At 36.8% G+C, this 12,739-nt stretch overlaps 1 protein-coding gene across 2 annotated transcripts in view; it reads left to right on the top strand.

Annotated features, from left to right (window-relative positions):
- Positions 1-12,477, top strand: part of CNTN1 (contactin 1) — a 318,439-nt gene extending 305,962 nt beyond the window's left edge. For both annotated transcript variants that reach the window (XM_028531929.2, XM_028531930.2), the window contains one exon: positions 10,015-12,477. In XM_028531929.2, the coding sequence (XP_028387730.1) occupies positions 10,015-10,091 (77 nt within the window). In that variant the 3' untranslated portion in view covers positions 10,092-12,477. The remainder of the gene's footprint in view (positions 1-10,014) is intronic.
- Positions 12,478-12,739: the final 262 nt, after the last annotated feature.

Raw genomic sequence — 12,739 nt, 5'->3', positions numbered from 1 at the left:
TAAAAGGATGAGTCCTGGGGGACTGATCTGTTCTGTTGGAAACATATCTTATGTCTTTCCCTATCTCTCCTTTTTTTTTTTTCTGGTCTGGTTGCTCTTGTTACGGTGGGGGGCGGAGCCTTAGGTGTTCACCGGGGCTGGGCACCCCAGTCGCTAGATTGTGACGTTATATGTGGGGGCAGGGGCAGGAGTGGGGACGGGAGGGAACAATGGCAGTAGTTCCGTTCTCCTGGGCTCAGACCCTTCTCTGGGATCCTGGACTGCGAGCTCTGCCCTGGTCCACAATCGCTGCCTCACTGGGTCCGCCAGCCACAGCTTGCGTACTCAGGAATCACCGCTGCATTCTTGCGCCCCGGATGGCTGTTGTGCTGATTTTGCGCCAAATTTTCCCTGATCTCCACGCGCTGCTGACCCACGCCAGCCCTGCACCCGCCTGGCTCGTCGATCCTACCAGTCTGGGTGTACGGGTCTACTTCAACTTCTTGGCTGTCCGACTTCCATTCAGATAAATCCTCTGCCAGTTCTGAGTGTTATTCTATCTGTAAATTATTGTTGTTCTATTCTTGGTTGTGTGAGGAGGTATGGTGCGTCCACCTATTCCTCCATCTTGCCTAGCATTTTAAATTCAATTCTCACAGATACCTTGCTATGTAAGTATTATGCTCTTCATTTTAAAGATAAAGCAATGAAGGCTCTAAGAGGTTAAGTATCTTGTGAGAGTTCACACACTCAAGTGAGGGCAATAGAATTCAAATAAAATTATTTCTAACCTCAAATCTCATGCTCTTGTGAAGCATCACTTTGTATTTCCAAAGAAGTAGGTGAGCCAATTATAAAAGTCCTTATAGTTATAGTCTCATCTTGCCCCTAAATAATGTTATATGAGCATGTGTGAGCATGTGCTTGTTGGCCAATAGGCAGTTAGAAGTTACTTTTACATTTTCCAGCAAATAATTGGTCTTTACTCTATTGGAAATGCTTGCTCCATTTTCAAAGAGGAATGCATTCTGGCAATCTAGCATTTTCTGAGAGGGAAAGGGCCAGAGTCAACAGTCAGGAATGAATACAACTGCTGGGATAAGCTGCCAGCAAACCATTAACCCCTGGCCAAAAAGAAATCTATTTTATTTGGCATATGGGTTCATAATTGCCAAACAAATAGGAGCAACAAGATTAGTGGGTTTCACCAGATTGAAAAACCCATCAAAGCCACTATCACTTATATGATCAAGCTTCCAATATATATTTATAAAGTAATATCAACTTTGATTATCATAAATAAGGGGAAATATAACAAACATGTTTGCAAATTTTATGGCTCAATGCTTGATATTCTTAAATACATATGGTTTGCTTAGAAGCACAGAGTCGTGTCCATAGTAGGAACTTAAGGATTTAGAACATTGAACCCTATCATTTTACAGAAGGAAAATCCACATCCGTGACAAGTAAAATAGCCAAAGATCACACTAGCTTCAGAGCCACATTTTGAGTCCAAATATTCTCTTTTGCCCAAAGTTATGCAACTAGCTATTGGAATTGGAAGTAGATCTTAAGCTGTGTTTTTCTTCTTAATTCTTGATATAACTTAGCATCTTGCTATCTCAAAGAGGCATATGGAGAACAAATATCAAAATCAAAATAAACTGGTACATACACAGACAATATGATAAAATAGGTATTCGAAGGCATAAACAAAAATAATTTTTAAAGTTGCTGTGTAACAGCTTTCAATGTTTAATTTGTCTCTTCAATTCCTCCAATGCTGTTTTCTCATAAGACTTAGATTCTTCAATCACAAATTCTTCTATTGCAGTGATTTGAAGAACTTCATCATTTGGAAAGTCTCATTTGTACTTCGGGGTCTGTGTAATAGACCATAGTCTTAAAATTTCTATTTCCCAATTTCTGTTACAAACATCAGTGGCAAAAAATAGTCCTCATGAAGGGTTGGCTAAAAGTTAGGAAAGCTGCTTATTCCAATTGCTCTTATTTTAGCAAAATTGACTCCTAAGCATCTGGTCAGGGTCTTGGGCCTCCTCCACAGGAAAGAAAAAGATGAACATATACTCATACACTCAATATTTTATACATAATTTCAGGAGGGTTGGTTATTAAACCACTGAAATCTCTCTATGGGTCAGTTGATCCCATATATAAAGAACTTCTGTTTTTAACTTGTTTAAGATTTTATTATAGAGAATTTCAAACACACCCAAGAGTAGACAAGAATAGACAGAGTAATATGATGAACCTCCGTGTATACAGTACCCAACCCCAGCAGCCATTTGTCCCAGGCTGATTCTGCACTGTTTCTATCTTCCTTTGTCCTTAAATCAAGCTAGACCATCAGATTCATATAAGATATATTGCTGGCCCCTGAACTGCTCTCACCAAATTACCCTTAGGCATGATTATAATTTTGAAATGCCTTGATGAATACTTGAACTTACCCCTAGAAGAAATTTGCTTTTGTATCCTTTATAAACTTGTCAAGGAAGTCATCCACTCCATTACCATTCCACCCCTTCCCAGTGCTCATTGCTCGGACATACGCGCTTCCCTAAACAACTTCTCTGGGATTATTTTATGAATATTACGAATCCTGTAATTGAACATTTTTCATTAAAGATTTTTGTTGGTAGTTTTTTTTTTTAAAGCTGCTATACCAAAAAAAAAAAAAAGCCCTGGCTGGCGTAGCTCAGTGGATTGAGCGCGGGCTGGGAACCAAAGTGTCCCAGGTTCGATTCCCAGCCAGGGTACATTCCTGGGTTGCAGGCCATAACCCCCAGCAACCGCACATTGATGTTTCTCTCTCTCTCTCTCTCTCTCTCTCTCTCTCTATCTCCCTCCCTTCCCTGTCTAAAAAATAAATAAATAAAATATTTTTTAAAAAAAGCTGCTATACCTCAGGTCAAATTGATTTTATCCTCTGATTTTTCTTTTGTTTTCTTTCCCAGAAATTCTTAAAACCAGTTTGGGTAAATAACCATGACTTCATTTTGTCAAAGGCAGGTAGTTACTTAATACTTGTAATAATTGATATAAAGTTGAAAACTGTCTCAGAATTCTTCCCAAGAGACCTATTTGAAGCAAACCCAACTAACTTTCTGAAAAGATACCTCTTTTAATTTTTCATAAGCATTAGGCAACTCATTAAAGTAATTTTGCTATATAACTTAAAGGAAAGTTTAACATTAACCTTACTGAATTGTAGGAGTTTTATTACAGATTCTATGCCAATTTCCAAGAAAGTAAAACTTTTCTACTTTATAAGCCTGTACATTTTATACTTTGACTCTATTCTATAATTTCAGTTGATAATGTGTAGACAGATTAGAAAATGAGGTAGAATCTAGGGGGGAAGTCATGCACGAGAAAATATGAAAGTACGAAAGAACACTACAAGATGAAAATTCTCAAAATTAATTAACCAACAAAAATTCTAATATTGTGTTTTGTCTTGGACATTTTGTAAAATCCCAGTAGCCAAGATAAATTTTTTAATATTTGTTTTTGCCTCAATGGCTTCCTATTTTTAAGTAAGTGTTAAGTTCTGCATGAAAATTGGAGTGCATGAGTTTTTAAAACTATCTTTATCTGAAAACTCATCCATGAATTACGTTTCAGTATGTCAAAGTAAGAAAGCGTACTCTCTCCTTTAACCTTTGTTTTCTCGCATTTCTGTCACAAATGAATGAAAATAAATACCATTTTCTCACCTCACCCTCAACAATTGAGTGGGGAAATAGGCACAATTAAATAATTTGCTGAAGGTATACTTTTAAAACATTGACTCAGAATTCCCAATTGGTTAGGCTGAGTCCAAAACCAAAGCTCTTAACCTCTACTTTACCATTTTTTTAGTCTAAATTCTTATGACTGAATCAATTTGTAAAATGACAAATTCTAAATAGGCCTTCCTCTACAACTACAGTCAGAAATACCAACTTTGTAAGACCAAGTCACAGTAGTTGATTAAATTTCTTAGCTTATTTTTCTTTATGTAATAATCATATCTGCTTAAATTCCAGATCTTAAATACAACCATACATATTTGTATATTCTACCAAAAAAAGTTAGTTTCTAGTCTTACACATTCTAATGCTGCAACTATCATAATCACTCATAAAAATGGATTCTGTACTTTGAGTAATTTGCAGAAATGTTCTTCAAGTCTTCAGTAGCTAAATAGATCAATTGCTTCTCTTATCTTGATTAGCCGCAAGCAGTTGAGAAAAGCAAGTTAGAGAGGTTGTGAATAATGCAGGTGAGTAATTGTATGAAGCACTTTTCCAATTATCACAAAAAAACATTTTCCGAAGTTGTAGACAGAACAGCATGTTCTTATGACATGCCTCTTGGCAAAAAGCTTGCTATGGTCAACACATTTGGGAGACTAGGATTATCCTCTTGCTTTTGGTGACGCTCAGTGTGCATCTGGACTTTTTGGTTAAAATGTACTCTCTTTTCCCAGAATCCCTCTTTGCTCCTGAATCCACACAGACCTTTGATTGTGGAAAATACTGTAGAAAGTACCTGAGATCAGAATGAAAATTGCCATCTTCTTAAGTGACCCTACCTCCTTGGCCACAGGAACCAGTAGAGGTATAGGAACCTGTTTGAAGCTAGTTTGATCATAGAAATCCATTAATTCAGCCATAGTGACTGGTCTGCAGGTGGGTTGTGACCCAGAATTTACAAATCAGAATCTTTCCTTGATAATTTTCCCACTAGAGTTGGGGTAAAAGATATCATCTCTTTGATCTTGAGAATATATGATTGTGAGCTTGGTGCTCTTGTGTGTCTGGAGAAGTTAGTCTGAGAATATGATGCAATATGCAAAGGAAGAAGAGATGAGTCAGATACACAGAAGACGCAGGTGTTCATTAACGTTCCCTGGTTGTCCCAAAGTGGCACAACATCGGCTCTTGCTTCAATTGGGTTCCGTCACTAAAAGCAAAGATCTCAACTACCAAGCCACAGAGGAGATAACACTTGAGCTAGACTACTACAGAAAAGTTCCCTGTGCCCAGTGTTGATAGGTGAAAGGACATTCGGGAATGTTTGTAATCTAAGAGGACATAATGTATGATTGGGAAACAGTAAGCAGATGTGTGTCTCCAATGTGATTTATATACGGGGAACACCTGTTTTAGTTATTGTTTTTGCTTTGCTTTTATCCAACTATCTTTCAAAGAATAGTTGGATAAAAACAAGGTCTATAACAAGAGATAAACTTCGAACGTATTATGAATTTCTACACTTATGGGAGTTTTCTACTAGTTATGCATTTACTGAAGTGACCTACATGAAGCATCTATTTTTAAACTTGACAAGCAGAGCCCCACATGCTGCATGGATGATAGGCTTTGGGAACATACTGGTACCCCCATGAGGTGAAAGCCTGGTGGCTTCCTGCCACAGACCCATATTTGAATAAAGCATTCCCTCTCCCTCCTAGTTCAGTAATGGGCTTCCACATACAGTTGCTTCTGAGAAAATGTCCTACTGCCAAAATATATATATAAGAACCACCAATGGATAGCTTCTCAATTCTCACAGTAAAGCTATAGGATATACTCATTATCTCCATTATATAGTTGAAGGAACTAAGGCATAAAAGTATACTCAAGATTACCTAGGCAATAGAAGGCAGAGGCAGGACTTGAACTTTATTTTCTTTGTCTGGGCCCAGAACCACATGGTATTATCCCCAGTTAACCCTTACACTCCTACTATGACAGTGGCCTGCCTACTGATCCTCATATTTTCCCATTTGTTCACTTGAAACCTAAGCAGCCAGTCCAAGTGCACCCCTGTAGTCTGACAGGTAGTCAGAATACCTGTAATTGACTGGATGCAGGAAGGAAATACACTCCAGAGCATTCGTGAAACACTACTCAAGTGGGAAGGAAAGGCATCTTCCTGAAGTCCTTCTGAGGAATTCAGAGGAGTGTCTGAGGGAAGAAATGATCAGTTCTGTTTCTGAGGTGGGGGTAGGAGGAACAGGGATTAACTAGGGCTGGGGGCCATGAGGAGGGGAGGGCAGTTTAACAATTGAGTATTCCCAGCAATAGATGGGAGAGTAGAGCAGGCCCAGGGCATCACAGATGATAACAGCACTAGCCACTCAGTGAAGGGGTCAGTAGGGCATCATCCACCTGCCATGTAACCCTGGAGGTGTCTCTGGTGAAGCTGGTTTTATCCATGTCTGTCATACTAAACTGACCAAAAACAGGTAGCTCTGTTCTTTTTTAATCTAAGCTGACTTTTACTTTCAGCTCCAGACAGAATTTTACCCTTTCACTTTCCTGAACTTGTTGCTCTCCCAGCAGGAGTTTTATTGAACTCAAGCATTTTCAACAGTAAACATCTACTGATACATACCTAGTATACCTAATATGTAGTAAGCATACCTCTAGGCAGCAAGGAATCAGTCATCGCCTCAAAACACTGTCTTTCCTCCACCCAGGGCCCGTTACACACTTTGAAGGAATCCAAAGTAACATCTTAGCAAGACAAGGTGCAGGACCCCTAGGCTGGACATAAAATAAATGTCTTTCTGATGTTATGGATTTTTAATATTATCTCTCTGCTGGGTGGGGGACAACTGCTATTTCCTGAAGAAAAGCATGAATGGGAACAGGTAACTTATTCCTTGCCCCAGGTCCCTGAAAGTTAGATTATGCTGTAGAGAGAGTATAAAATATTAAAAAATATCAAGTTTTCCACTGCAGGTCACAGTGGTGTCCTTTGCCTTCTTCCTTAATGCCCCTGTGCCTCTCTTAGCTTTCTCTCCCACCTTGTGCTCTGTAATTAGAAACAGTTCAGAGCTTACAGTTGGAAGAATTGTTCACATTACAATATTATGAGTGAAGCATTTACTACATGCTGAATTTAGTCAACACAGCTAAAACCATGATTTGGATGTATTCACTGCCCTGAAGTTGTTCACAGTCTAGAGATTTTAATAAATATGAACACAAAAAGTGACATGACAAGGATAAAACTACAAGTATTATGGCATCATCAGCAATAGCAAAAAACTAGGAATTTGGATTGGACCATGGTGTCCAAATTTAAGCTTCAAAAAAGGTATTTGTTTTACAAAACTACCTACAGCAGTTTTCAACTTATCATAAAACACAGAGATAGTTAAACACTGCCAAAATTTAATTGAAATTTTGCTTCTCAATATGTACCTCCCTGTATAAGGAATCTTTCCTGAAGGAAATAAGTCTGGGCAGTTTTAAAAAATCAAGACAACCCAGTGGAAGGAATAAAATACTCTAAACTGGCTTTACAGTTGTTCCACCAAGGGAAAACAATTCACCAGATTGATGATTTTTTTCATGTTTGACATTCAGTAGGTATGTGAAAAGTAAAATATGTATTTATTATCTACCAAGTAAGTACAGAAATTACATTTGCTAGTGGTGTTATGATATATATTTTGTTAGATATAAGATATATATATATTTTTTATATATATAATCCTTCAAGAATATAGGGATCCCACATATAAAATGACTTTAAGTAGTAATCCAGTTAGGTCTCTAATTTGTATTTGGAATGTGGAAGAGAACTGAAGATGAAGACCACAATTACATAAGCTCAAGCCATTAGAGAAATTAAATATAACACACATAAACATGAAGAGTTTATTTAAAATAAATCAAATACCCTGATGTTGAAGCCACAAATTATGAAATTGTGTTTGGTTTTCATACTAACACCAAAACTTCAGAGTGGTATTCACAATTGACTAAACAACTTTCTGCAGCCACATTCTGTTTGCACTGAGCCAACCCGTACATTCAGGCAAGTACAAGAATGGGTGCGCATGGCCGATGTCATCTGTGGTCAGAGGACAGAGCCCTGCTAAGACCCCGCAGTCACTTTCAGACAAAGGTCTTCAGGCCAGATCACTTAAAATAGATCAAATATTGAAAAAGTGATGTTTTTTTCTGTTAGTTTTGCTTGTGATTGAGGTTTGCTATTCATCATCTATCAGAATAAAATAATGTGTGGAGTGTGGCATATTTTTAATGTATCTATGTAGAAAAATAGAAGGATAAAAAATACTACCACAAAACAAAGACTTTGAAATAGTGTAGGTGTTGCGCCTTCCCCTGTGGCATTTATCTTCCTTCTGTGCCTTTGCCTTGATACACTAGGTGCAGGGTGTCACATCTTTATACCTTCTAGAACTGGTGCTTCCCACAGCTCTCTGCAGCAAGTGGCAGAGAGGTACAAGAGTGTGGCTGTTGGAGCCAAGCCAACCTGAGATCTAATCCCGGCTCTGCCCTCTCCGATGGGCCTGGGCCATGAATGAATCATTTTACCTAAATTCTGAATTACGTAATCAATAAAATTGGGATAATAAAGACCCACCATTCTAGGCTGGGGTATTACTGTCAACATACATACAAAGGCCAGTGCAGTGTCTGTCTCATGGCTGTGGAATAGCAACTAGGAGCTCTCATCGTCATTACTAGCGTCATTGTTGCTATTGGTCATGTTAGTGCAGCATCTGCATTAACAAGGCCATATCAGCTACTTGAGGAGTATTTATCTCTCCCTTCCAATTCTGCCCTCACTTTCTGATCTTTCCTTTCACGTTTATTCCTAAGAACCACTTTATCTGTGCCTGATAATGATTTCCATGCAGCACCAAATGCTGCTAAGAGGGCAGTAGTGGAATCCATGCATGCAGATAGACAGACGCAATCATCTTCTACCGTATGGGAAGCATGAGCGTGCTTCTAATGACCAAAGATTAGAGACAAATACCCCTAATCTTCCTGAATATAAGAAGAATGTTCCCCCAAAAAGGGTGCATTAGGCCACTGTGAACATGGTAAATAATAAATATTTAACCTATTAATAAACTTCCAAAGTTTGGCACAAATTGTTATGTGTACAAGCTATTGACTATAGTTTTTAGCCCATCCCTATTCCAGCAGTGTGTTCATTGAAGTTGGTGCCTAATAGGCATGGAGAGTGGAAAGGAATAGTAAGCCTGCTTGGCCCCACTTTTCATCCCTTTCTCAAGCCTTCCAGTGTGGGTAGGTCCTAAGCCTGTTGCTTGATGGCAGGAAGAACCCTTCTCGATGTAATTATTAGCTAAAGATGTAACATAAATCCATAGCCTATTACATCATTTCTATTTTTTATCTTCACCCAAGGACATGCTCATTGATTTTAGAGAGAGAGGAAGGGAAGCAGGAAGAGAGAGAAAGAAAAACTTCAATGTTTCAGATATGAGAGGGAAACATCCATTATTTGGTTGCCTTTTGTATGCACCCTGACTGGGGACTGAACCCACAACCTAGGTGTGTGCCCTGACTAGTAATCCAACCCCAAAACTTTCAGTTTATGGAACAATGCTCCAACCACCTGAGCCACACTGACCAGGGCACATCATTTTTTTTTTAATTCACAGCATAATATCTCAAATAAATTGTTCCTTAAATTTGAGTGGATAATTTACAATAATCCAAAATATTTTCCTGAAATCATTGAGTATATGCATCTAAATATCTTAAAACCATTGGGATATGAAGTTATACATGATCTATTTATAATAGTTATAACTACCCCAGATAACATTATTGATATTTTTGCTGTCATCTCTTTATCTTATTTTTTACCATGTCACATAGATTTTTTTTTAAATTACTTCTATATGCTTCTTGATCTGTTACCTGCTGGTAGGAATTTGGGACTATTAGCTCATAGGGAAAACATAAACATTTGTGATCTTATCATCTTTATACAAGTATATTGTATAAACAGATCATGTGCTCTCACTCAAAATCCTTCATCAAATATTTCTGTTTTTCTTAAATGGCCTAAAAATAGAGAAACTTTTTTTATTTGTTTGTTTTGTTTTTAAGGAACCACTTGGTTTTCGGACCTATGTAATCTGGCTTTCCCCAAAGCTGGGTAAATGAGCAATCATAACTATTATCAATGAATTATTATACACATTTTTGGTTTACTTTGTAGGTACATCCACCCTATTACCAAGTCTTCTCGGCTTACTGCTGCCTGCCTTTGGCACCCTGGTCTACTTGGAATTCTGAATGTGGTGTGACAGCTGCTGTTCCCGACCCAGCTCACAGGACACCCTTCCTCCCTGCAGTGATGACAGTTTCCTCCACTCCTGCGGCTCCATCCTAAGCCAAATAAATTATTCTTTAACAAACTATCCAAGTAATTTACAACACATGTTATGACTGAGGCATTCAGGAACCCCTTCATCCAAAAGAATAAACTTTTAAATGGTTATAAAATGATTTTTAACTCGTTCCAATATGCCTTATAAACCACTTAACCTGATTCTGTGACAGTTGCATGAATTAATCCAATGGGACAAGTTACAGTGTTCAATTCCATAGGCTGTAGAGTGAAAGTAAAATCACCATACACAGGTGCTTTAAATTTAATAACAAGTTGTGAAATCTAATAGAGGTTGAAATGTTGATTGTATGTGGTAAGTGTAAGAGTAATACAGTCTCTTGTACTATCCTCTCTGTTTTGGGTCCTGCATATTTTCGAATGGCCCCTATCATTCCTGACATTTTTAGTTTTCTTTAAAAATAATAGTGTGTAACTGAAATAACTTACTATAAATTCCATCACCAAATCACTTTACTGAATGAGTTGAAAGGTTTTGAATGTTAAAGACCAAATTCTAGAACTTATTATCAGTATTCTAATTTTGAAAGTAATTTTATAAATATTTGATTTTCAGAATCAGCAATAGTTTTAAGTTAGTTTTTTAATAGTAAAGTTAACATAACCATATGAAGTTTTTTTTTTACTTTTGTATTGTACTCTGAAATTATTTTATGCTTTTCTTATCATCAGTGTGAAACTTCAAAAATCACAGCTCTTATCTAGAGTGGTATCATATTGCTGTATTCATTCATACATGGAATGATGAATTTTGAAAAGTAGAGTGCTTCCAATTTTTAATCAGGATGTGACAGTCTTTATACAGGTAGGGATAAATGACAGTTAAGTAAATATCAGAATTATATAATAATATTCTAAAATCTTGTGTTTTTTTCCTTCATTTTTAAGTAAAATCCTATCTTTATTGAAGGTGTGGCATCAAGAAATCACCTGTAGGTTAGAAAAACTACAGTATTTCTTATTTTTTAAAACTGAGTTTTAAGCTCCCTTCCCGTTTCAATGCAATACCGAAAACTGGATAAAAATACCAAATCAATATGTTGCTAATGGTACTTGGAAGAGTATGCAAAAGTGAAAGGCCAGGAGGAGACAAATAATATGTTCATCCTATGATGTCTCCCCAGTGTTGGTGCTTTAGGTTTTTATATGTTGTCAAAAGGAAGATGCACATTTCTTCATTCTTCATGGTGTGCACGGAAATGTGTTTGAATGTAGATGTGAAAGAAATCGGGTAATAAGCATTAGCTGGCTCATGAAATAGCCCAGTGTCAGATGCTTCAAGAGGTATAATCCTATTTTATTAGCACAACCTTGCGAGCTAATGAGAGATAGAGTTTATCTTTTTAGAAAGGATACCTTATAGGTTCATAAAAAAATATTTACAGGAAGCAAAACAGATCTATTACTACTTTATCCCCCTTTCTTTAATTTGTATAAGTTTTGTACTGTATATCTACATGTAAATGTCTAGAGCTTTCATTATGAAAATATCAATATTTCATTAGTTTATATTTAACTCTTTGTTATAAAGTGAAACTTTTAAAAAATAGGTGAAATGGATGATTTCTCAGTGGAAGTATGTCAACAGTCTTAAGAACATTACCAGATTTCATAAAATATTTAATTATTTGGAAAAGAAACAAAATCTCTTCATACTTTAGGGAAATGAATACTCTCTAAGCCTCTGTACAAATGTTTGTGTTTTCATTATTTTACTTTGGGGTTTTCCTTTTGCAGTATGACCCATGTTGGGCATTTTTATATAATCAACAACTAAACCTTTTGCCAAATGCATGCTTGCCTTTTATTTTCTAATGTATGGTAATAAAGAGCGACACTGATTAGATTTTGCATGAAATGGTTCTGAAAGGTAAGAAGAAAACAGACTTTGGAAGTTATTTGTTTGATTTGAAATTTGTGACAGAGATTAGGTAGATTACAATCTCTCATACACTGACAACCCATGCTTTTCATTTCCTCACACAGCTGTACAAATCCGACGGGGACCATCAGTTTTAAACTGTTGTCAAACTAATATATCATCTGCTTTAAGGCGCAAGATTCTTAATTAAACTTTATAGAGATCTAGACACATCGGTTGTTTCTTTGTATTTCAGAAAAGGTGATAGTAGTTTTATTTGATACTGATAAATATCAAATTGATTTTTTTAGTTATTTTTTATCATTTTTTCCAATGGAGTAGTATAGGACTGTGCTTTGTCCTTTTTATGAATGAAAACAAATTATAAAGAAATAAATGTCTTACTGTTATCCAAGAAATAAGAGTTGTCCTTTTAATTTACCTGAGGTTGAAAATTGATTTTTAGAAGGTTCCATTTCAAGTCTAATAGCATGGAAGAAATGTTGCTTGTTAAGGAATAGTTTAATGTTTGAAGGGTTCTACAAAAAAAAAAAAAATACAGACACAAAGACACCCAGGAGCTTAAGCTGATACTCTAATAGAGGAATTGGCATAAAAGCATGACTCTGCCTTCAGGAGCCTGACACAAGTAAAGCCTTCTCTGAGTCCTGA

The sequence above is a fragment of the Phyllostomus discolor genome, chromosome 2 (genome assembly GCF_004126475.2).
Source record: "Phyllostomus discolor isolate MPI-MPIP mPhyDis1 chromosome 2, mPhyDis1.pri.v3, whole genome shotgun sequence".
In the NCBI taxonomy this organism is placed as follows: domain Eukaryota; kingdom Metazoa; phylum Chordata; class Mammalia; order Chiroptera; family Phyllostomidae; genus Phyllostomus; species Phyllostomus discolor.
This window is presented reverse-complemented; position numbering and strand designations above follow the sequence as displayed.